The following is a 26439-nucleotide window of genomic DNA, read 5'->3' on the forward strand; positions in this document are numbered from 1 at the left end:
AAATTCACTGAGATACTTTGGATCTTGTAGGTCTGTGACATTGAGAGCTAGGAAACTTGTCATAGAAACCTCAATAAAAATAATTTCTTCATGTTTCACTCGGCAAAACAAAAGAAAATGTTTGCATAAAGTTTTACTATGCAAAGCTATTTCCAATTGCATCTCCCCAAAGTTGTCAGTCTCAATTAGTTGCCTTCTGTAATAAATCTGGTATAGCATAATCTCTTTTTATTCACACTATCTTCATCTGACTTGTGTGATTTCAGCACACACAAGGGATCACCAGTGAAGCTGTGCCCATTTGCTCCAGCTGCTGGATTTATTCCAGTAAGCCACCAGATGATGGTGGATCTTCAAGCCACTGACAACTGCAAACTACTTGAATAGATCTACTTTAAACTGGCATTTCAAAGCAAGTTTTATTCGTTTCTTTATGTAGGCATAGATAAGATCAGTCATCCTTCTTAGCATGATGGAAAAGTCAAGCCCCTCATTCACTCAGAAGCACAAAAATAAGAATTAAATCAGGGTAAAGAAACAGTACAATTTACTTAGCAGAGAGATTGCACTAGTCTGACATGTTAGATGAGAATGACTTGGCAACCATGAGGCAAATGCTCTCCTCACCAGAAGATCAGATTCCAATATCCCTGCTCTACTCATCATTTTTAGCCTTGTGACTACACAAGCAAGACTGGACACCTGTGCTGGGCAGGATCAGAGCTTCGGGGGTCAGCTTTCAGATCGGAGAGCAGCACTTTTCAGAGATCACCATGGCATTGGCTGAGGGGGAGAAAACAGAGAATGAATGAGTGTGATGATTCAGGCTACACAAAACAACAAAGAAAGAATCCTGAGTGACCTTTCAGGGGGGGAAGACACAAGAAAAAGTGAAGTGTGTTGGTGTGAGCAGAAAAGAAGAGACAAAATTTGCACTCAACAATATCAAAGTGGAGTAATCTTATCTCCTACCTGTTACTCTCTCAAAAAATCTCCAACGAAAAAACCCCAAAACATTACAACATATGTGTAAATAAACACATTAAGTATCCTGGCTCTGTTAAGAGCAGGTCTCCCAGGAAAAAAATCTTAATCTGTCCTTTCCTATTTCAGTAGGAGAAGACAGAATCACAGTTTCTGTCCTGATCAATGACTCAATATCCTGGAGAAGTACATTTGGTTTGACACATTGAATTCTCTCTGAGGAACGTGTTGCCAGAAGTCCTCATATTCAGCTTCTACTTTGGTCTGAAATAAGCTTAACTTTTAATTTCTCAGATATTTATAGAGCGAGACCAATGTGACATTAAGAACTGTGATGTATTTGCTGTTTTTAAAACCATGGTGGTCTACAAGCAGGCCACTTTGTAACATCAGCTGGAAAAAATAGACAAGTGCTATCAAGCACAGTAAGAAATCATGTGTATGGAATGATATGATAAATATAGAGGATGGTAAATTTTGAAGGGTAAATTATTTCAACAAAACCCAATCTATTTTTTTCTGAAAAAAAAACAACTCCAAACTGCGATTGCAAAGTAAGATGGAGCAAGTGTAGTTGTCACAATCAATTATTGCCTTTCAAGTGCAGGAAAATGACAAATGAGCCATTAAGAGCTGCTATTCTTTATTTAGAACTGAAAAAAGAGATAAATGAGTCTGCAAGGGAAAGATCTTAAGTTTTTCTGCATGTTGATTTATTTCAAGTGAAAGTTATGTGACTATATGGAAAATATCTTCTGCAAGGTGCTCATCTTGGTAACCCTGCAGACCTGCTGCGTGAGTCTTGTTACGATCAGTTTATGTTAATTATTCTGTGGAAACTAGAAAGAGGATTTCTACAGCTGAGATCTCTTGTTTTAGCCAGCTGTAGAGGTGATCTTCAACAAAAAGCAAGTTTTTAATACCTGGTGATGTTAAATAGCCGGAGGATGTGGGAATTTGCTGTCAGCAGAGAACTGACAAGACACAAACAAACCCTTTATGTGTCATCCTAGTGTGTGTGAATACACATAAAATCAAAACGTTTCTACAGGGCAACTATCATGGGTAAAAATGGTGGTGATGGGCAGGTTGTGAGGGCAGGCAAGACCCTCTGAGCGCCTCCGCTCTGTTAACACAGAAATAAAAGGCAGCGGCAGCTCCACCACAGGTAGCGGGTGGTCCCTGACCACAACTTTTATCAGCAAATGATAAAAGTTCTCTTTTATCAGCGATTAAGCAGGGATGACTTGTTAGCAACGGGGGCTGTGTGAACACGCGGGGAGGCAAGTGGAGCCCCCATATTCGCTCCTGGAGCCGCACCGGGAGGGACCGGGAACACCCGAACACGGGCAGAAACCGGGACACCGGGAACGCACGAACACGGGCAGCAACCGGGACACCGGGAACACCCGGACAGCAGCAGAGACCGGGACACCGGGAACACCCGAACAGCTGAACACCGGCAGAGACCGGGACACCGGGAACACCCGGAACAGCTGAACACCGGCAGAGACCGGGACACCGGGAACACCCGGAACAGCTGAACACCGGCAGAGACCGGGACACCGGGAACACCCGGACCAGCTGAACACCGGCAGAGACCTGGACACCGGGAACACCCGGACACCGGGACCGCCCGCAGCCTCTCAGCCCACAGCGAGGGGCAGGCGCGGCGCTGAGGGGGGGCGCGCTCCCATTGGCTGGCGGAGGGAGGCGGGAGAGACGGGGCCTTGTGATTGGCTGCCGCCCGCGGCGGGGCGGGGCGGTGTCTCGCGAGAGCCGCGCGGCAGCCGCTGTCTCGCGCGGCCCGGCCCGGCCCGTCCCGCCCCCGGGTCCCTGGGCCGGCGGCGGCGCCGCTCCCGCTGCGGCGGCCCCGGTGAGTGGCAGTGACCCGGCCGGGCCGAGGGGGCGACGGGGACAGGGCCAAGGTGGTCGGGTCCTGACGGTGGGAGGTTGTCTCTGGTGCTTTGCCCCTGCTGTGTGCTCGCCGGACGGCGCGGGCACGGCACCTCTCCGTGAGGGGGTGCGCGCTATGGCCGGGCCCCATCCCCCCTTTCTCTCCCGTTCCCCCCTTGTCTCCCCGTTTCTCCTTCTCTTTCCCGTGTCCCCTTGTCCGGTGCCTCTCTTTCCCCCTTCCCATCTCTCTTTTCCCCCTTCCCATCTCTCTTTCCGCTCATTCACCCCCTCTCCCCCGTGCCCCCTTCCCCTTCCTCCTCGCCCTTCCCTGAAGGACCCGGCCCCTCATAGGGCCATGGTCACTGGCTGCTATTAGCTCTCATTCTTCTTTTTTACTCTCCTTAAAGAGCATGGTTGTGGCTGTTCCTCTTCGGTAAGGCTGCACCTCATCCTTGGAAAAAGATAATTGAGAGAGGAAAAGTTTGGCTGGTGGTGGAAGGGAGTGGAGGAGGTTCCTTTGAAGTAAGAGCCAAAGTAGATTGTGACTGGACTTTGCATCTGTGGCGTTGCGTGTCTGTGTGTCCGTGTGTGCCATGGCTAAATGTGCAGTTGTTATATGGAGTCACAGCTCTGTAAAGAGAAGCCCACAAGTGCAGGACACCTGAAAACCATCTCTGGACAAATGGGAAGGCTGTTGGATATTTATGTGTGTGTTTTGTCATTTCTCAGCTTCTGATTTAAAAAAATCAGAGAAAGATGAACTTTCCTTTATCTTGTCTTATATTGTAGAGGTTAATAAATACTGAGACTATGCCCATTAAGAATTTTAACACTTTTCCAGGAATTATTTGAATGCTGGTCACAGAAGTAGAGTTGGGAATTGTAATGGCTTCATTTCCTCGCTCTTCTGGACTAAGAGAGCTTTAATGTTAGCAGTGCCAAGGGCCGGTGTCTGTGCCGTGTTCCCTAAAGCAGCTAATGAAGGCAATGGTTAAAAACCTCTTAAAAACCTCACAAATGTGTATTGCTCCAGAAGGACACAGATCACTGCTAAGAGCTGTTATCTGCAAATCAAGGGACCTACTCAAACTAATGAAGTAGTTTGATTTACATTTACGTGTGTGGTTGAGTTGTCACTCTTCAGTTGGAGTTTCGTGTACCAAGCCTATCATCAGATGGGATTTATCATTCAGGACCTTCACTTCCAATATTTGCTATGATTAGAAACCTCTCCCTCAGAGAGGGAGTGAACTAAGGTAAAAAATTTTATTGGTGGGAAGCAGTTCTGAGTCCTTGCCTTTCATTAATGGGAATTAATTTATGCACACAAGTCTGTAGCAAAATGGTAACTTTAAATTAATGAATAGTATGGGTTTATTATGTTTTTTATGAGATAGTTGAAAAGATGCAGCATTGCTGTTGTTGTCTACATCTAGACAGGATAATAATGACTTGAATTCTGGTTATATCTGAAAAACAAGTTGAATAAAGTCAGGTTTCAGATATGAATTAATTTTTAATTTGTCTTTCTGCTTTTGTTTTCTGGTTTTGAAATTGTCAGTTAAAGCTTGACACTTTGTTCTTTCTGGTTTTATTTTTAGTAGAGCAAGCTGAAAATCTGCTCTCTTATCTAACCCTTTATAAATTTTCTCACTGCAAGTTTCAGATTTCTCATATATTAGTGTATTGTTTTTAAATGGCTTTATTTGCTATTTATCCCAACTGCCTCTTCCAACTGGTAAATTATTCCGCCAGTTTTATATGGGAAAGCACTTCAAACTTTCATTGCCTTTTGTCTTACTGCCTTAAAAGATAATGGTGGTTTTTAACAATCTGAGACTAAAATCCTCTATTAATTGTATGTTTTTCTTATCTGTGGGTTCTTCTTTTAGCACATGTGACAGGATGGACGTGGGACATCAGTAATGGTTAATAGAAGTTGCTTTTATTTTTTTCTTCTTGTGGTGGCAATTTTGACAAAATAATTGGAAAGGTCCATCAAACATGTATGAAGCTAAAAGCATTAAATATACCCAAAGATTTTGTTATTTCAGGTCTTACAATGCACTGAAGTTTAATCCAGAAAATAGTCAAAGACTTGCTTCTAACATAGCTTATGGTGTGGATGTTCTGGGGACTTTGTATATTAACTGGAACAGGTGTGCTTAGATAAATTATCACCTAATGTGTAATCAGGAACTCTTCCTGCAAAAGAAGCATGGCTACACCTTGGTAATATTGGGCTTTTTTCCTCTTTTTGTCTCCTAGAAATGGGTCTGCTCTCAGAAGATGTGATGCTGTAGATGTGGTGCTTAGTCATGGCATCAGAACTGTGTAAAACAATCTCTGAGGCAAAGCTGGAAAGGCACAAGAATTTGTTCCTAAATTACCGAAATCTCCATCACTTCCCTCTGGAGTTACTGAAAGATGAGGGGCTGCAGTACTTGGAGAGACTTTACATGAAAAGAAATTCCCTGACCACATTGGTACGACAGTCTCTTTATTGCAATGTTAATGTCTGTGTGTTTAGCAATTCTGATTTTTGGAACAGAAAACCCAAAGGATTATATTATAGAGAATCTGACCCTGCATGATGTCATCAGCTGTAAGATATGAGTATTTGAACTTGCATAGGTAATGTAGAGAATAATAAATGGAAGTTCATGACATCTTATGGTTACCCTTTTCAAGCTCTCAGGACCTTCTGGGGCTTTTCTTGTCAGGCTTGTTCTGTTGGGATTTTTTTTTAACCTATACATTCTACTCACATAAGTGGTCAGTTTCTCCTGTTAGGTGATGCTATGCAGTCTATTCTACATTGCTTCATTAGGCTGAATGACTTTTTCCCTTGGTGTGTGCCTAATTTCAAAGGTAATGTCAATCCCAGGGTCTAATTCCAACCCTGCTGTTAAGGTGCCAGTAAAAACTTGTATCTATGGGCTGCTGTTAATAGGAGAACACAGTTACATGTCACAGTTAAGGTGGGATTTTCTTCTGGGATTTCTTCTTGTTTTGTTGTTCTTCCCTGAACTGATGAAATTCTCACCCTGAGTCAATGTTGTGACCTCAAAATTCAGTGTGGGGCAGTTAATAACTGAGAGATGTTCTGAGCTGGTAAGACTCTATAGGATAGAGTCAGAACTTGCCACTGTCAATTGGCTCAATTCTCCCAAGTTTTCATTTTTGGTTGCTTGATTGGTTTGGATTTGTTGGTTGGGGTTTGTTTTGGTGGGCTCTTCCATGGTATGAGAGGTAAAATAGTAGCAACAGTAGAGGAGCTGTAGGGCATGACAACTTAAAATTCACCAAAATTGTACAATTTTCAAGGTTTCCTAGTACGAGTTCAGTACTCCACTTTAAGGGCCAAGAACTGAAAGGATTCTGACAATTTTATGCCTTTTCTTCATCTTGAATGAGTCACTTAAGTTGACTTATTATGTACTGTAGAGAATTATTTTAGCACTCTGGTTTTGGGCAGTAATTTAATAATGTGCAATAATTTAACAGGAGGACAGGATTCATGGTTACAAATCAAAACTGCTATAAAATTAGCCAAAGGCTGTAAACAGCTTTGCCTTGACTCTCTGTGAAATTCAGTGATGATTTAGTGCAGTAAGGTTCATAAACTCTGCATTGCTCAAAAGATGAAACAATAAGGAGGGTTTTGTGTGTAAAGTGTCAAGACCTGGATAAAGAAACTGAAACAAAAGTTAAAATGTGGGTCATACTTGGGCAAAATTGCTTTCAAACAGCGTGAAGCAGAGCTTGATTAGATTCACAGCAATCAGGATAACTTGCTCATAATGTGCCTTGTTGGGCTCTCATTCAAGTGCTCAGCACTATTGTTGGAACAAGGCAAACAAATTTGGGTGTCATTCACTGAGCATCTGTTCCACAGAAGAGATGTTGGAAGTTGTAGTGGACCAAAATAGATCAAGTCAGCAGCATGTTACAAAAAAAGGCAGATGTCTTTTTGGAACATGGAAAGTTTCACAATCTCCATTAAAAGCAGAAGGAAGTAATTATTGATACTGTTAAAGCACAAGCTGGAGCAGAGAGTTTCATACTCATGAACAGCCTGGGTGAACTGGAGAGAACCTAGAGAGCAGGGACCTTCAGAGAGCATGCCCTGAGAGAAAAGGTTAAAGGTTGATGGAGAGGAAAAAACAGGAGGAATTGGGGGAAACAGAAATCACAGATATTTGTACAGAGCAGAATTTCATAATGAGGTTTTTCAGTGTCCACTACTGGTAGGCCCTCAATTTTAGTAAAGTCATAGTAAGTCAGGTACGCTGGGGGAGTGGAAATCTCATCTGAGAATACCTGAAAACAAATTATTGAAGGAAGATGTGTCTTCCTTATACTTCTCTAATGCAAGGTGATGAGCAATAAACCCTTCAAATTGCATGAATATTACTGAAAACTATCAAAATGGAACCTGAACCATATTTCTCTAAAATTAGGTGGTACTTTTGTCCCACTGGTTCATTCCTAAAGAATTCTGAAAATAAATTACTAAATCAGCTTTTGTTCTTTACTCTTCTCAAATGACTCTTGTCCTTGACAGATGATTCCTATGAAATGTCTGGGATAGTTACGCTGACAGAATTTACTTTGGCTAAGAATAATTTCATTTTTGTCTCCATTGGCAAGATGGAAGTGATGGAGTGCTGTGACATAATGAATGGATCAAGGAGCCATGCAGCACACCTGTATCCCAGCATCAAATCTTCCCACTTCTCAGTTAATCTTTGATAACATGAACCTTCCAGTGCCCAATTTCCCCATCTATTAAAAGGAAATAGGTGTTTGCCTTGTTAGCTCTGTCGGAAGCAAGATCAAGAATAATTGATCTTCGTTTCCTACCTCAGAATATGTGATGCTGTCCTGTTATGACAGAGCAGCACGTGAAATAGTTCGTGGTTCAGGTTAACATCCTTGTGGTAATAAAGGCTGTAGGATGGCCGTGCAATCGGTTTTTTCCACGCTTTTTTCAGTTAAGGCTGGACTGTGTTAGTGCTTGAGCCCCTTTTCCCGGTTGAAGCTGCGGCGTTTGCCCGGCTCAGGCCCGGCCCGGGCGGTCCTTGCGCCGCGGCGGAGCTGCCGCCAGGGGGCAGCCCCGGATCAGCGACAGCGCCTGCCGGCTGTGACGTCACCGCCGCGGGGTGCTCGCCTCGCCCGGCGCTGCTCGGCCTGAGCCGTCAATTGCTGCTCCCGAGCTGGGCAAGCTGGGCTTTGGACTCAGACCCAGCACGGGCCATGTTTGCTACATGGGACTATTACCTTTTCAGGTCAGCATCTTCCTCTAGCATCAGGGTATGAACACAAAGTTATATATATTTTAGGTACTATAGCTATTTAAGGTATCATACATCATGTTTATTCACATGAATATTTCTAGTTTTAACAGGAATTTAATTATGTGATCAAGCTGCTTTTGAAATGCAGTCATTTCTGCATATGTCAGTATTGTAACCCCTTTTTCAGTAAAACCAATCTATGTTAAAGCAGGTTTCTTAAGCAATAAAACTGTCTTAACTTTGAATAATTTTGAGTATAGTTTCCAACACGACATCTGAAGCTTGTGAAGCCAATTTTGTGATATGTGCTCATAGTTAAAAATGCCACCAAGGAAGAGAATTACAGCTAGGGATCAGTTGGCAGTTAGGAAATGATATGCATGTTAATATGTAAATATGAAAATCTAGTTTGATGGATTCAGCAGTTCTGGCTTGGTGGTAATTGATCAAGCTACACAAAGATTGTAGGTCATTTCCCAGTTTAGCAGCATTATAAAATACATTCTGGTTAGACATCTTGTGTAGTTCTTGTTCTGCCTGAAGTCTGTAAAGGCTGCAACTTCTTAGCAATCTCTTCCCTTCAACTAACTCATTTATTTGAATATATTTTCAAAAGGAGGTGAGGTAATCCATCTTTTCAGTCTCAGAAATCTGACTCCCATTTTGCTGAGGACATGATAATGTCACTTCTAGGTTGCAGTTTTGTTCAGTAGTGAACTGCTCACCCGGGGTACATGAGATTGCTCTGATGGATACTTGGGTATTGGAACCAGGGTATTGGACAGACATTCCCTGTTGCCATTTTTCCTGCTGACATGTTGTGGTATGGTGATTAAAATTACTTAGGTACACAATGTTTGTGTGTCTGGTTTTTGTTTCAAAACCTAAAAAATCTCTAACTCTCTTTCAGCCAGAAAACCTTGCACAGAAGCTTCCAAACCTCGTGGAATTGTGAGTTTGTGTAGGAGTTCTAATATATTTTTATTATGCTTATCCGTCTCGTCTTAAAATAATCTAGACTCTATTACTTGCATATAATTCCTCTCTTAAGTGCAGAGGGCTTTCTTGGAGGGCAAGAATGAGTAATTTTTTTGTTGTTGTGTTTTCTTAATTTGTTGTTGAACTTTGGAGTCTGTTGGACTCGGTTCTGACAGAGGCATATTAAGTCCAGTTTTAACTTTTTGAAATTTCTTGTTTATTGTATGAGGAGATCCTGTATACCAGTGTCTGTATTGCTAAGGGGAAAAAAACCTTACCCCATAAATTCCGTGTAGACTTGTCACACTGATAAAGCCCTGAAACCTCCCAGTGCAGTGGTCAGAGGGTTGTGACAGAGCCAGAGCAGCAGGTTACAGCCTCCAGCCCATCGCTAGCTGCTCATTCCCACCCCAGCTCCCAGGGGTTTTATTAGCTCAGTCTTGCTGATTGTAGTAATCAGTTTTTGGAACCAAGTCACAGTTTGTCAAATAGGAGCAGGGATGAGCATGTAGGGGTAGTAACTATGGAATGATGATTGCTGTAGGCAGAGCAGTTTACCCAGTCTTGTCCAAAAAATGGATGTCCCATGAACTGGATTATTTTGATTATTAATTTAATTAAGCCCCTGAGACAATGTTTTCTTCCTTCCCCTTTTCTTCTTATGAAGTTGTGATTCCCTTCTGTGGTAGGATTGGCAATGGGGGGTTAAAAGGGATATCCTCTTCTCCCCTTTTAAGCCCTTTGTCTCAATTTCAGATGAGTAACTGGTGGAGCACTGATTGTTTATTTAATGGTCAGCTCCACACAGGAGATGTTTATATGAGGAGTCTATGCCCTCAGCTGCCTGATCTTGTCATCCTCACGTGGCCCTTCAACCCCACCTTTCTGGTGCCAGTGTCCCCAGAGTAACTGAACTGGTTTGTAGGTCACTGTGGTCTGTGACTCACTCCAAAGCAAATCCTATCTTTTCATGCCTCTGTCTTGAGAGTGTTTGGGCTCTGAAGCAGTAGAATTAATATTTTTATATTTGATATCGTGATTTGCCACTGGGCATCAGGAAACCTTTGTGTTATTTGATATTGCTTTTAGGAAAACCTGTTTAAGTTACAGCTTAAAATAATTTCTCACAAACACTGATTTATAGGAGTCAAGCCTAATTATTTGGTGTTCAGCAAGCTCAGTTGTCCCACCATTATCCCACACGTTCTGGTGGTCTGGAGAGAGCTGCAATGGGCCTGTGGTTTGTGTGGCTCTAATAGGACAAGTCAGTTTTTGATGAGACAGTAAGAGGTGTTTTGTTGTCAGGGAAGAGACCACAAAATAAGGATTTATTTAAAGAGTAATTTGGTACAGTAGCTCTCAATTTTGAGAGACAAACTTAAATTATTTTTATTTTCCTCAAAGTTACATCCTTAGTTATGTCACTTGTGTGTTATTCTTTGTATATCATGCCCCTGATGCTGCATTATGAGTTGTAGCTCCTCATAATACAAAATATATAAATTTTTTTTAGCTTAAGTGAATTAGCTCACAAATATTTTAGGAGCTGCAGCTGAAATGGGTAGGAGAATTCTCATCCTATGTTTCTACAAACATGTATGCTATTCTTACGTTTGTTAAGTTTTTAGCAAAGTACAATTTTTAAAGAGAAAGAGAAGGTTCAGGTGCCCCATGCAGTTGAAGTGCTTCTATGTCTTCTCCCTTGTTCTATCTCCTTGAAAAGAGAGGTTCCTACTTTAGGAAATGCTCTTGGAATACAGTAGGAAAAAACATGCCATGAAAATAATTCCATGTGTGCCGAAGCAATTGAACACTGAGTGCTCAATATTCCTTTACAGTTGGATATCAGTACTGGAAAATTTTGTTACTGTTATTTTCTACAAGATCCAATTGTTCTTTTGCAGCAATGATGATTGAAATCTGAAATGTGTAAAATCTAAAATCAGTGTTTATGTTACCAGAAGTACTGGAAGTGCTCCATCAGAGGGTGCTGAATATTCTTAGTGAGAGATCTGGCCACCCTCTGTAGCTGCATAAATAACCATGTGCAAGATTGGGTTTTTCTTTTGAAAAATGTACTTTAAGTTTGAAAAACCCACTTTCAGTGAATAGATCATGTGCTTATTTCTTCACTAAAGGTGTGAGAATTTATGTGTAGGGGGAAATGTTTGTAATTGTATAACTTGTGTGGGTGTGGGCTTTTTTGCTTACCTTGGCCAGCATTTAGTGTCAAATAACCTGGTGATCAAATATGATTTATTCTGGTTATTCTCTCTGCTTATTCTTTTCTTTTTGTTTTCCTCCATATGACTTGCGAAATTAAAGCCTATTATTATTGTAACTGTGAATGGTTTGTTTTACATAATTGTATGTAATTTTCTTTTATTTTTATGCTAATCATTTAATAATCCAAGTGAAACTTAAGTACCTGTCCATTGCCAGTTTATACAGTTTCCACAGCTTTTGTGGTCATAGGGAGGAATGGCTTTGAGGGTGCTCTTTCAGTCTGAAATTGGATATTTTGCAAACTGATTATGTAGCAGAAGTCCTTGAGGGTAACAGGTGGTGTCCTCTGCTTTTTCTCCTCCCCCCAGGTACCTTCATTCAAATAACATAGTTGTTGTACCTGAAGGTAAGTAATCTACCAGCTCATGATAAGTGGCAGGAATCATAAAAAATTCATTTTTCTTCTTTGAAGAGCCCTACTTTTCCTTTATTTTTCCCATTAAACATTAAAGATTTTCATATAAAATATACCAGTGTAGCTTTTAGTTGATAATGTCCTTGTTTATGCTATGTTAAATTCCTTTAATGAATTCTCAAATGCACCTAAATGCTGTTTGCTCCAGTTCTAATTGCAGAAAGTGAAAAGGCTAAATGGCACTCATCTGCAGAAACTAAAAATCCAGAGTGTCTGCTGCTTTCAGGCAGTTACCACACTGAACACTGCTGGTTTAGATCATGACAGATTTGAAACCCAAAGGAGCAAGAACTTGTACTGGTTTCTTTTCTTTTTCTTAATTGCAGTTATGCTCCCAACTTGAGGAATTTGTGTTCAATTTATGCTCTTTCTGAATATAAATTGGATAGAGTCAAAGGAAGAGAATGGAGAAAGTGGTTTCAGAGCAGAATTGCCTGAGGAGGATCTGGAGATGGGAGTATTCTGTACATCCCTGTGTGTGTTACCCCTGTCTCACTGCCAGCAGAGCTATTTGTTAGCTAGAGCAGCATTTCCACAATTGATGTCACTGAGCTGTGAGACTGGCTTTAACACCTCGAGATGCTCAGACACAGCTGTTGGGTGCTGTGGCTTGTCCTCCTCTCACAGTCCCGTGAAGATTTTTGTGTCACTCTGGGGTCACATTCATGTTTTAATCTGTTCTCTCACAAGCCATTGGCTCCCTGGTTAAGCTGCAGTTTCTGGACCTGAGTGACAATGCCCTGGAGATTGTGTGCCCAGAGATCGGCCGCCTGAGGTCCTTGCGGCACCTTCGCCTGGCCAACAACCAGCTGAAATATTTACCTGCAGGTGAGTGCAGTGTCTGGGGGGTCCCAGCCCTGACACAGCCCTGCAGCTTCACCTGCCAAGTGATCTGCTCTTGGTGCTCCGAGTGCTACACCCTGCACTTGCAGGGATTGCTGTTTGTATTGCTCCCAGTGTGCTCTAGTTAGAGAAAAGCTGTGCTCTGTGTGCTTGCAGAGTCCTGAAAAATGCTGCTGAAGTGGGAAAAATGTATTTATTTAACAGCTTTTGCCATCGTATCAAGAAAATATTGAACTTCTTTGAGAAGACACAAAATGCCAATGACAACTGTCATTATGATAAAATGATGTTTCTTCCAATTTTCCACAATAGAAAGGATTCCAGTCTTTCCTTCCTTTTTTTTTCACCCAACAGCCCCAGTATCATATTTTTTAAAAAGACACACGTCTAGTAGCTTTGCCTATGGCAGTTCGATCTCATTGTGACAGTAGATAACAAATGTTTGTCTTGCTAGTTTATAATAAAAAAGCAAAACTTACTCAGAGTAAATGTGACACAAAGTTAGAAAAAGTTGGCCATAGGCAGATTTTGAATTATTTTTATTTGTCTTCTAAATAATTTGATAAGCAGATAAAACATTATTATTCTTCCATCACCATTATATGTGTTCAGATAAGATGATGGTGATTTTCAAATACTTTTTTAAATTTAGTTTTTAATTTTTCTCTGGTGTATTTGCATTTTCTGATCTGCAGAGATGATAAAAATTTAAGGCTATGATTTCAAAAAACTGGTCTAACTTAATCTAACAGGATTAGCTCTTGGCTCTATTTTAACTAATTTCTCAACGTGACCTTCATGTGTTTTAAGTTCACATTGTTTATTCTCAAGAAATGTACTGCAAATGCTCCTTGAAGTTTTGGGAGCAGAAATCTTGCTGTCCTTTCCTTGCACTTTTCTAGACAGCTTAAAAAAAGTCAAAGGATGGTTATGATTAGAAAGAAAAAAAAATTTATATGACTATGTAAATGCTCTGGGATGAAATTAGATAAACCTGTTAAACATTATGACCCAGGGCCAATAAAATTTCCATCAATTTTCAGATGTCCTACATTCAAAAGAAAGGAGTGACTTGAGTGTGCTTTATGTTCCTCAAAGATAATTTACCTTATGGTGCTGTACCATGAAAGAAAGACTTGTTCAAAGCAAAAGTGACACATTTTCTGCAAAACTTCACACATTAACTTAAAAAGGTTCCAAAAAAGACTTTCAAAAGGATAATTTACATTACTGAAGAGTTGATTTGGAGTCTACCACATTTGATTAGGAACTGGTATCAGCTGAGACTTGCTGCATTAAATTTCTCCTGAAGTTTATAGAAAATCTGGTCCTGAGCATTGTCCCTGAATGTGTTTTTTGTGTGCATGACAAGTTTGCATGCTTAGGAATACTACTGGTGTTGCCTGCTTGTGCCCTGGGGACTGCAGCAGTGTGTGGCCTTTGTGTTTGTGGTGGTGTCCCTTGTGCCACTGCTGCTGCTGGTACTAATCCTGTCACTGTCAGTGGGACAGTGGGATGTCACACAAGTGTTACCAGCCCAAGCAGGATTAGCCTTTCACTCACACTGCATAATTTGCCCACTGGAGAGTTAATCTATTGCACTGTTTCCTAAACAGAAGTTTAGGAATTCCCAAAGAGAGCTTCCAAGTGTGTTTTCTTAGATCTTCTCTGTAAAATTGTGAAGACTGCAAAGACTTTATTTTAAAAAAATATAGAGTTTCAAAATAACACTTATGTTCAACAATTGAAAAAGGAGAGCAAAATAATAAATTTTGATGAATTGTGTCATCCTTAATTATACTGGTAGCATGAATCTTCATTATAGTGTCAGCTAGCATTCTGTTGGGAAAGCTGGCAAAGTTCAACTGAACTAGGATGGGATGTGATTTCACTGCAGTGCATCAGTTTACTGCCTGTTCACTGCTTTCTGTGCAGCAGACACTGCACTGCCAGGGAAAGACGGCTCTAAATGGCTCTTAATTTATAATAAGGAACCATTTAAGATATGACTTAGCTTCTACTTGTGCAGAATTTAAAGATCTGCATTAAAAAAGAGCTTTGGGGTTTAGATGACAGTCATTTATGGAAATTACTTCAGAGTGGTTGCCCTGGCATTCCTCCTGGGTCTCCATTCCCAGTGTCTGGTGTTAAAAGTACTGTCAGTTTTTTTCAAAATTCCATGGATATCTAAGAAGATACTCTCAGTAATACCCTAAATCAGTTGCTAAAAAATATCTTTCTTGCAGCTACAGAACAGTTGGATGGTAAATGTTTGCTATTATGTGTCTGAACAACCCCACTGTTCTATTGCATTTTAATTCTTAAGAATGATTCTTTGCTGTCTCTTCCTTAATTGTGATTAAGAGCTGGAAGAAACAATGCAATTAATAGCATATGTTGATTCATTATGCTTTTTTAATGGTTTTGTTCCACAATTGTGCTCTTAATGTTCATTTTTAGTATTTAAGATTTGCCTTACAGAAATCAAATGTTAAACTAATTGAAGTGGTATGCATTTAAGATTTAGATTTAAGCCTCTAGTCTGATTGTAGAGATTCTTCAGACTCTGATAGAGATTGAGCCTGTGCTGTGGTTTATCTGCACTGGGATGGGCAAGGTCTTAATCTCTTAAGTACTTGTTTTAATAAAACATGGCATAATATAATAATGACAACCACTCTGCTTTTCTCAGGTATGGTCATGATTGTTCAGTGAGTTAAAAAAAACTATTTTAAGGGAGGACATGGGGGAGAATGATAAAAATACATGCGGCCAGTGTGGAGACATTAGCTTTAGCTTCCTGAAGAAATCAGGCAATACAGGACTGATGATGGAAAATGGGCATGAGGTGAAGCATGGAAATGGTGTCCCTTGGAGATGGGGAAGCACCTTCTGTGCAGTGGCACTCGGGTAGTGTGACTGATAGTCCTTCCTTTGCTCAGCAAACACTCCCAAATCACTGCCACCCTTGGTTTAGCTCCTGAGCTTTGGCCTCAAGGCTGTTTGATTTGCCATTGCTGAGGGGGCTTCCATCAGCCTCTCAGCTGTTTTGAGAACTGCTCAGAGGTGACTCAGCTGAACTTGATGAGAATTAAAGGGAAAAATTTGTCCAGAATAAGTGTGTTGAAACTGAAATATAATAGCAGATAGCTGGAAGAAAATGCTTTGTGGAATTCTCTTAATGTCACATTTTGAGTATACTTTAGATAAGATTAATAAGTGGACTAGCTTCTGCCTAATGCAGAGTCTTCAGTATCTACATTCTGGGGTAATCAGAATCCCTGAGAGGTTCTGCCTTTCAGAGACGAGCTGATTAAAGAGTTGCAGATAAGTAAAAAGACATTTAATGTTCTAAAGTTCTCTTGAGGACTTGTTTTCATTTAAATGCACAACATTTTTTTGTTCCGCAGATTGTAAATCTTGTAGCTGCTGTCTTTAACAGTTTCTTGGTTCATTTATTTGGCTCTGGTAAATGCAGTTCTTGAACACGAAGTAAGTTTCATCAAGTTTTCTACTATTTAAACGTAGTACTTAAATAATCTAAATTCTTGAGGGCCATTTGGAAATGTGTGACACCAAAGATGTTACTGGAAGAAGTCAGCACAAACGAAAGATGGTTATTTTATTACATTAGTTTATGTAAGAGCTTGACTTAGACATGATACTGTGTTTTCACAGTAGCTGAACTTTTATTTTTTCAGAGATTTCGCCTTTTGTTCAGTGAATTGATATTTCATTTTAACTTAGAATTGTAGAGTTAGTTCTATATGCATGTACTGTCAGAAGAAAATTTTCTGAATCTTTCTGAATTCTCTCACTCACAAATTACTAACTAGAAGGTTCCCCTTTGTTTCTGATGCTTATAATGCATATGATACTTTAGCTCCTTTCATTCTTGAGAAATAATATTTCTCTTTGTATAATAGTTATTGTGTCATTAAAAAAAAAAAAAAAAATCCAGTGAGATGCATTATAAAAATTGTTCTTGAAGAGTCCCAAAGCCAAGGTTCTCTGTTTTGCTGTTACCATTTAGATTTGGTTTGACTTTAGCCTTGGAGTCTTTTGATGTGTAGTGGTGGCTCTTCAGGTTTACATTTTGGTCTTATAGCTGGAATGCATGTTTGGGGAGCAGATGACTTAAAAGAGGGTGGATTATACTCACATTTGGAGTCAAGTTTCTTATTTGACAAGGAATAGATTTTTTTTCCCATTATTTGAGAGGTACTTCTCTTTAGAAACAGCAAGTTTTGTACCATCTTGTTCTAAGATTTAATTAAAAGTGAGGTTATGTTTACTCAGCACATGCTGGAGTTAATTATAGATTTACTGAAATGAAAAGTTTAATGTTTTGCCAAGTCAAGAGCAAAAGCTAAGTAATTAAAGAAGAGGGTATGGTTTATGATCCCAGCCCATCTTTTGGCAAAATTCCCTTTAAGAAGAGGGGAAAAAAACTCAGCAGTTGTCTTTACATGGTCTAGACCATGGTTCCTTTTGTGTTTGTTGTTCAGGAACTTAAAAAACCAAGAGCTGAGTGCATTGACCAAGAAAAAAAAAAAGTGACCAAATAGTAGCAAATTTCTTGCCAGGAAGTGGGATTGATGTTTGTTGGAATGTTAGAGGGAAGTGCAGGTGACGGAGCAGCCGTTGCTGAAGGGGTGCAGGTCTGTGCCAGAGTCCAGGGCAGGTTCCTGCCCCAGCAGAAGGAAAGTGTGGCTTCCACTGCAAATCCACTCTTCTGTGTTGTCTCTGGAAGCTCCTGCAGCTTGCATCCACTTGTTGCCATTTTGCTTCCTTTAGGCAGACGGAAGGAAAATGAATTCATGTGCCTTTGGTGTATTTAAAGTGCAAACTGCAGTGATGTTAGGGGAGGTTAACAGCACAGAGACCCTTCCTTTCAGCTCTCTTCAAATCCTTTTCCTTTTTAAGGCAAATTGTTTTAGAAATATAATCTGTTTAAGACTCATTAAAATACATTTGTAGGCTTATAAAACTTTATCTTCAAAGCATTTGAGAAAGATCCTGTGAAGCTGATAAGGGAGTGTTATCCTCATTTTACAGAGTGGAAAAAAAGTGTTTTTAACAGAAGTGATTTGCTCCAGGGCACAGCAGGAGTCAGTGTTAGCCAGAAATAGAACTTGGGTGTTCCCATTCCATTTGTTAAGACCACACCTTTTTGAGGCTGATCATATTTAATGTTAGGGAGGATTGAGTCTTCCCACCCATTATTAGGAAATTAATAATTATCTCTCCATAATGAATAAGCCTCTAAGTTAATAGGAAATTAATAGCAGTAATATCAGTGAGCTCTTGTAACTGAACCAGCTTGTGCTTCCAGAAGGCTGGAAGAGTTCAGGAAGATGAATTTTGAAATACCTAACTTTTATAGATAAATACTACATAATTTTCTCTTGCATAGGTAATTTCAGTGTAATGACAAGGAGGATTCAGTCGTTACTAAAATTATAAATCAAACTATAATTGTTGATTGCTGCTTTGTCTATTTATACAGTAACCCTTGGAATGTTGAGTGATTATTGCAAAGTCTGCTTTGCTTTGGAATTTGCTTTTCTAATTGGGGGCAGGAGAAACTTCCAGATATGAAAACTGCATATTCATTTCTCTCACTTTTTTAATGCTTTTTTAATGTTGCTGTAAAGTACAATATCTGTATTTACTATTCATACCAGTATTTAACTGGTAAAGACTTCTTGAATACCCAACTTAGAATTCTGAATAGAGCTCAATATTTAAGGGATTTCAGTAAATCTTAAGTAGAGGCACATAAACACGACTTCTTCCCTCCCTTCTTTTCACAGTAGATTTCCACTGATGTGTACAGCATGCCAGTAATTCAATTCTTACTCTAGACCCTGGCATGAAAATATGTGGTCCTAACTCATTTTTTGAACTTGTGCTTCACATTTTGATTTAGAGGCTTCAAAGTCAGGGGAATACATTTGGCTTCCTACCTGCTCCCCCCAGATTTCCCTTCTGCTTTTATTATTGTCTCTGGTTAGGGCAGATTGCTTTGATACTTAATGAAGTTCAATTTTTTTTTTTTTTTGTAATGGTTGTGAGTTTAAAAGCAAAGGCACAAACTGATGCAGACCCTGTTCTTTTTTCCAAGTTGGCATAACCTTAGTCCACTCTGCTTTCCTAATTTAGTAACGTGGATAAAAATATGCACGACGGGACAGGTTTGGTACGCCAGGCACCCATCCAGGAGTGTGGTGTTTTTAAGTAAATGGACTTGTGGGGATTTGAGGAAAACACAGATTAGGTTACATGAGCTTTGCACTCTGGAAGTATGTGACTATTTAAAGGAGCGTGGCCTCCTAAATAAAAATGTTAATTATTATAATATGTTGTTGTTCTCTGTGAAGGAGTTGATGCCTAATTATTAAAAACAAGGTTTTCTTTGCACAGATTTGTAAAATATATGCTCTGTTTAGTAATTGAATTCTAGCTTCAGTTTGCTGTACAAAACCAAGGCTCAGCATATTAAGCTTTACATTACCTCTTAGGTTCAACAACAACTAATTAGAACTTTTTCCTAAATCAATGCAAAATTTAGCCACACTTGCCTTGTTACTGTGTTGTGTTTTTCACATCAGCATTAGTAAGGCTTTGGTAATTATGCTGAATTAATCCAGAAGCACAATAAAAATACCTGATAGTATCTCTTAAGTAATTCCTTAGATTTCTAGGAGGAAAAGCTTTTAAATGGTTTGGTTTTGTATAAACTCCAATACAGCTCTATCCAGGCAACCTTTAAGGACTGAATTTTTTTTAAGGAAAAAAAAAAATTACAGCAGGGAGGAGTCAGGAACAAAATGGCAACGTGGATGGGAGATGATTTGGGTTGGACTTTGAGACTGCCAGAGGTGACCAAAGCACAGGGCAATGTATTGTACACTGGTATACCTTATGGATTAACTTCCATGCATGTCCAAACACAGTGGTACCTATTTAATTAGAGGATGTTGGTTGCTTCAGATTTTATAACAGTCTGCCTTGCTCAAACATTTGGTTTGGGTTAAAATCTCAGGAGGACTACTAGTACTTCTGAGTGCTTGAAATTTATGGGGAGGGAAGTGAAGACAGAGAATAAAAGAATTCCACTAAATTCCTGGAAATTTTCCTTAACTCTAGTTTTTCCTGTATACCCTCACCTGTATAGAATGTCAGAATGAGTCATCTGTGCATAGAGCTGCTCACTGTTCTCTCTTTGTCTACTTGCTTGCCCCTTCTTAGTGTTATTTTCTTTTCCACTTCCCCCCTGTTGAGGGGCTTTTAAAAGCCTCTTTGTTACTATCATACAACATTTTTCAGTCTACCACGAAGGTTCATTATGTCACTGGATGCTGGTAACAAAAATAGTATAAACATAGTCAGAAAAATTCCAGACCTATATTTTATGGTTAAAAATGTTGTTCCAATACAGGCTTTTGTTCCAACACTTCTTCCAGATGGGCTTCTATTGGGTGCACTGGAACTGAAGTATTTCCCGTAAGTGTAGCAGAAATGACGTTAAGAAACAAAAAATCCAACAAAAGTATCTCTTTCAACAATGGCCTGCGGTATTCCTGGTATTCCTCATTCTGGTGGTGCACAGCAGGTCCTCAGAAATGCATGTGCTGAGTATGTATGTGTTGTAATTCAGTAATGTGAAAACTAATGGGAACCAGTTGGAGGAAGCCATCAGCATCTCTCATTGTAACATTTAAATTAGAGATTCAAATATTGCTTTGTGTACCAGGCTTATTGGACTAGAAAATTCTATCTTAAAATTTGCTATTCTAATTTTGAGCAATCACTGGAAAATGTATTTAGAAATTAGGCTCCTTTAATGAGCATGGGCTTAGTTAAAAAAAGAAATTGTGATATGGTTCAGTGTGTTATATTTTCAAGAACCTTTTTTTGAAATTTTATGAAGCAGATTTTAACTTCTGCGGTCATTTCATATCAGAAAAAAAGATGAGGCACAAACTGAAAATGAAGCCTGGCATTGAGGCTTCATGTCAATAACTGGAAGCCTAAAACTCTATTGTAGCACAAGGTAATGACCAAGTGTTTTGAGCTTTCTAATATTAGTTTTATAATATGTAGAGGTCACTCAAAATTGTAACATAACTTTATTGATTTTTATTTTTTCTTCTTTCTTGCACATTTTAGCAAGATTATAATGAGTTTGGCTCAATCACAGGTTTTTTTGGCCTCTATCTTTGGTGATTCTTTTACTTGAAAAAAAATCTGTGCCTGATTGAGTTTTGACTGTATTTAAACATGAGCAGTATGCTGATGTAATTACTGAGTTCATTAATAGATCCAGGAGTGTCTGGGAGCTGGGTGCTGTACATCAGCGTCTCAGCCGGAATTCCTTTGTATGATCTGACAGAGAGTGACCTGTAAATGTTCCCTTTTTATGTGGCAATTCTTCCTGGCTGCCAGATTGTAGTGACAGTTAGGGTGGCATCACCTCTCTGGACAGAGAGATCTCAGAATTTCAGAACCTCCTAAGTTCTGACCACTAATTACTTTATTAATAGATTGTTAATCAAACCTGATTATAGAGGATAACACTGTCCCTGTAAGGCATCCTGTGACTTGCTGTTGCCTGATTTTTTTTTTTCAGTTCTGATTTTATTCTCAATTCCAAATCCCAGATCCTCATGTTTTTTCAGTTTGAAACTGGATTCTGAGAATGGGCCAATGCTGCCATTTGTTCCCTTCTGTTCCATGTGAGATCCTAGTGAAAGGTTTCCATGCATCAAACTCACAGAATTACCCCCTCCACCCCTCCCCGTTCCTTCTCTCCTTTGAAGAGGAGCTCCTAAGAAACCTGATGAGGTGTAGGTGAAACCAGGATGGAGCACGAAGAGCCAAAGTAATTACTGCTGGTGGTGCTCCCAAGCCTGTTGAGCTTCTGGCTTAGCAGTGCTCCTGAAAATCAGAATCCTTGCAGGGACATGTCTGTTGCTGAGCTCTGGGCCATGGGCTTTCCCCATAGCTGTTCCCCTCGAGGGCTCTCAGGAGATAAAGGAGTTGGAGCTGCTTCTAATGGGGGTACTTGGATGATTCTCACATTCCTGAGAGGATGGGAGCAGATTTAACTGGATTCTCTATTGTTCAGAGATTTGGTGCTGCCTCTCAAATCCTGGCTGTTCTTCTGCTCGGCAGTCCTTGATTTCTCAAGTGACTGTAAGCCTCGTTTCTCCAGGGGTTTTCCTCTTGTTTGTGGGGGTAGGCAGGAATTTTGAAGATGTTGAGAGTCTTTAAGTAATCCTGACAACCATTCATCTGAAGCTTAAAACGCTGTGAAGATGTTGGAGGTCTTAAAATGACTGTGGAAACGTGGTAGTTATGTTGCATGTTCATACGCCTTTTTATTAAATAAGGAGTCTTAAGTACAACTCATTTCAACACAGTTCATTAAACATAAAATTGCATAACATTTTTCTAGTAAACTCAATTTGAGATTTCTCAGTGAATTGTTAAAATACAGATTTTTTTTTTTTAAGGGAAAGACTTGCAAGTCCAAGTAACTTCCAGACTTTGCTTTTAAAAGCTAGTTACGTGGTATATGCAAAGCAATACATTGAAAGGAATTTAAGATTAAATATTGATTTTAATACTAGAGTGAGAAACTGTCTTGAGATGACAATAAAATGAGTAATAGGGTGATGTGGAAATGCTACTAGACAGACAGATAGTTGATACAGTAAAGTACCAAGTTGTCATTCAAACATCTGACAGAAGAAATGACAACCTGAGATTTTTAGGGTATATGGGAACAGAGCCCTGCCATGGATAGAGCTGCCACTTAGGAACCGAGGGTTTGGAAAGGAAGTCTCCTGACCTTTGAATGTCCCCCCAATGTCATGCAGAGCCAGGAGCCACAAGACAAAAGTGGGAAGTTTATACAGCAATATATAACTTTAGAGAACATTAAGTTGTCATTGCTGCTTTGATCAGTGATAGAATATACTTTGATAAAACTCAGATAAAGGGCTTCAGGCTGTAGCATCAAAACAATGCGTTGTGTTCCTTTTAGTTTGAAAAATGTATTTCTACAGTCTGTTTTTAAGTGGAATGTGCTCATGAGAACTGATTAGACCTGGCACACAGACCTAAATAATGAAGGTCAAATGGAATTATTTGTATCTTACATTTTGATTGTTTGAAAACCTGGGTTTGAAATTTATGGGGAGGACTCATTGTGACACAGTTATATACAACAGAAAAAAATCAGTCTGGAAGTGGCTACAGTTGTGTTTGAATTCAGTCATTATTCCATTTGTGGTGTTTGTTTTATGTGAATTTATTGTCTGCTCAGCAAATGAGAGGAAGAAGTAGAGGGTCTTTGGTTGCTTTTGGTCAATCTTATTCCTGTGGAGTTGAATCTAAGATGTAGAAAAACAGACCACCAGAAATTCCATTTTGCAGGGATGCAATTCTGTGTATTCCTGCTTGGAGTGTTTGAAGGTGTTAGTTACATAAATGTATCTAGAAATCCATAAAGACTATAAAACCTAACATTTCTAGCTGTTTTAATTTTATAGGTTATCAGAGTAGGCTATAAAGTTTAATAGATCATTACTCTGTTCATAGCTCTGGCAAATCCCCTCCCACCCCCAAAATTCTTGTTAGCATCTTTGATGATCTTGGTAAATGAGAAAGTGTGATGGCTCGTTGCTTGTCTGGCTGCTTTGCTGTGCAACTGTCATCAGGACTGGTGAAAATTCATGTAGTCACTGTTGTGTTTATTATGATAAAGTATGTTAAAGATTTTGTGGGGGATTTAATTTGCTTTTGTGCTTTAGGAAAAAACCCAACATAACCCAAAAATTAATCTTTAGGATCTTTTACCTTTATTCTTACATAGAAAAAAATCTGCATCAAAAGAAAATTCATGTAGGTTATTGTAACTTCTTTTAAGGTGTCATTCCCCTGCTTTTGAAACTTCCCTCAACATGCTGAGTCCTTTACTGAGAACACAGCAAAGCCTCTTTGGAATTTGATACCAGGGTTTTTCCGTGCTAGGGCTGGCAGCAGTCAGGTTCTGAGCAGCACCCCTGGGGCTGTCACGAGGCGGATTCTCCGCGTTGCGCAATGCATGCATCAGCCTGTCTCCATCAGGATGGCACTTCTGGTTAAGTCTTTCCTTCTGACTGGTCTTACAGCAGCCACTTGTTACTGGGGACACATTCTGAGAAATTAACCTCAGCTCAAGTAATCGTACAGTGCTAATCTCAGACCTGCTTCCTAAGTAAAGGAATTGGAGAAAAAGTTGGTTTGTAACTCATCTGTCATCACTGAATTCTTCTGCTGATTATCTGATTGTAAAGATAAGCCTTTACTGATTGCCTGGCTCAAACACATGTGAGATATATGAACCTCTCGCTTCTGCAACTTCAAAACAGATGCTCTTTAAAATACTTGTAAAAGTCTTTGGGCTAGAGCTGTTACCCAAAAGTAAAACTGAACTTCAAGAGAGTTTTAAGGGCGTCTCTCATAAACGTTTGCCAATAGCTGTTCACACGGGTGAAGACAGATGTGCATTGATAAGGCTGAGACCAAACCTCGGAGGTGGGGACATATTTTGAGAAAGATATTTCCCATACAGATGGTGTTGAGCTTTCTGTAGTATGAGAACTTCTTTAATATCAACAGTCTGTTCAGTGGTGTTTAGTCAGGCTTTCAGAGAACCTCAGCTTTGAATAAATACTAAACTGCAGGTGTTTTTTCCCTGAAATTTTTCATCAGTTTGTAAATGTGTGAAAAAGAAATGGTGGTAACTGCTTTGCAGTTTCCAGGTTTACCTCAGAAAGGCCTTAGTGATTTCAGTGTGCTGGACTGCCAAGGATCTCTAACTTCGTTTTGCTACAGTGATTTCTTTTGGGAGGGTCCTAAGACAAGTTCAAGTAATCCATACAAGCAAAACCAGCTTTTGAGGGGGATTATGTCTATGCTAGCTGCCTTTACTGACATTGTTTTAAAATAAATTTTTCTGTTAATTCTAACTAAACTAATTTGCTAGTAATTTTTCATGTAAAACCTCTTACTAATTTGAAATTTGTGAGATTTTTTTTTTGTTGCACTAAATTAACATTTGTGACAGGAAAAAAATATGTCTAGAAGCTTGTTTTTTATAGTTTCTACGGTTAGGTGTTAACTTTTAACTTTATTTATAAAGCCTTTAGAGTTTAAGGGGGAAGCAAGTTATCTGTGAATGTACTTTTTTGTCTCTTTGGTTTCTTTGGTTTATTTCCTTTCTTTCCCTAAGCTCTCCCTAACTATGTACAGTGATTAGCAGTATTAACAGGTAGTTGATTTTACTTGTGCATTAAGCAAATGCAATTTACTAGTAGGGATTGAGTGCTCGGGGAAGCTTGGAGAACAAAGTCATTCAGTCTTTGAAAGGGAACAAACACTAACTGTTAATGCTGTGCAATAGATGAATTTTATAATATATTGATTTCCATTTTGACCGTATTGACCAAGTATAATTTAGTTTTCTGCATACCACTGTGAGAGAGTTAAATTACTACTTGTTATTGATGTCCTTGTTTTTACTCAGTTGCTCTGTTAAATGAATTGAGGGAAAATAAAATGCATCATTTACTGACACTAAATCTAAATGGAAAAAGTCTGTAAAGAGAATGTGTAAAACTCGAGGTATGATGTGAGATTAACCTTCCTGTGGTTCATGTCACACACACAGAGTTTGATACCTGTATTTCAGTTAACTTAATGTTATTGCAGTGGTATTTAAAATAAAGACCTGTGTTTACCTTAGCATTGTCCAAATCTGCATTAAATTGTCATTCTAGATGGAAGGCTTTGATGCCAAGCAAGTGCAAGTGTACTCTAGTTGGTAATTATTTAACATTTGAGAGCTTTATGAACTAAGACTATTTACTTGTGTAGGTAAAGGAATGCAGTTCAGAATTACTTTAGTGGGGGATTTGGAGTGTAATTGCAAGCCTTACTTGTCTACTTTGTGCTGATTTGAAACACTAAACAGCGGAAACCATGGCTGATTGAGACAAAGCTTGCAGTTGCTTTCAGCACTTATAAAATCAGGACAATGCTGGTGTTGCTTGAAGTCAGATATCTTCTTTTTTTACTAATAATCTTAGTTTAAAACTGTTGGTAGTTGGTCCATAGCATTTTTCATGTAGTAACCATATCACTATAACAGCTCCTGCCTCTTCTTCTTGGCTGGTGAATTCTCCAGGCTGCTGAGTTCAGCAGAGACAGCTGGGACAGTGAGGAGGAGCGAGAGAATCTCCTGGTGCTGCTGCTCGAAAAGGATATCTGGATCTATAGTTTTCATGGCTATTATAGTGGGAATATTTCCTGTAAGGTTCAGCCAGTCCCTCCCCAGTAATTACTGTTGCAATTTGTAGTAACTGCCAGTGGCCTGGAAGAGCTCTTATTTTCGTAGGACTTAAGACAGTCCTATCCAGTCCTATTCTTTAAAAAAAACAAATATAGTGACTCCACTGCTGTAAACGTGGCTCCAAACTGAAGATCTTCTCCCTTTGATTCTTTTCGTTATCCCACACAAATTTATGGTTGCATCTTTTTGTTATGAAGGCCAAATTTGACTCTCAGGGAAGGGTGTTCTGTGGTGTCTCCCAATAGTACAATGAGTGAGCCATAAATTGCTTTGCTACAACAGTACTTTCCATTGAAAGATGAAAATTGAACCTGCGCCTATTGCTTTTGTTA

General features: G+C 39.5%; 1 protein-coding gene across 6 annotated transcripts in view; it reads left to right on the forward strand.

The window, feature by feature from the left end:
• Window positions 1-2785: 2785 nt before the first annotated feature.
• LRRC28 (leucine rich repeat containing 28) overlaps window positions 2786-26439 on the forward strand; it is a 90787-nt gene continuing 67133 nt past the window's right edge. For 2 of the 6 annotated variants that reach the window (XM_053954496.1, XM_053954500.1), the window contains exons 1-6: window positions 2896-3007; window positions 3288-3402; window positions 5149-5366; window positions 9091-9131; window positions 11753-11790; window positions 12550-12687. In XM_053954496.1, coding sequence (XP_053810471.1) covers window positions 5184-5366; window positions 9091-9131; window positions 11753-11790; window positions 12550-12687 — 400 coding nt within the window. In that variant the 5' untranslated portion in view covers window positions 2896-3007; window positions 3288-3402; window positions 5149-5183. Of the gene's footprint in view, window positions 2861-2895; window positions 3008-3287; window positions 3403-5148; window positions 5367-9090; window positions 9132-11752; window positions 11791-12549; window positions 12688-26439 lie in introns of those variants that run through there. The other 4 variants (XM_053954497.1, XM_053954501.1, XM_053954499.1 and 1 more) reach the window with 4 other exon arrangements.

Source organism: Vidua chalybeata, chromosome 13, assembly GCF_026979565.1.
Source record: "Vidua chalybeata isolate OUT-0048 chromosome 13, bVidCha1 merged haplotype, whole genome shotgun sequence".
NCBI classification, from domain to species: domain Eukaryota; kingdom Metazoa; phylum Chordata; class Aves; order Passeriformes; family Viduidae; genus Vidua; species Vidua chalybeata.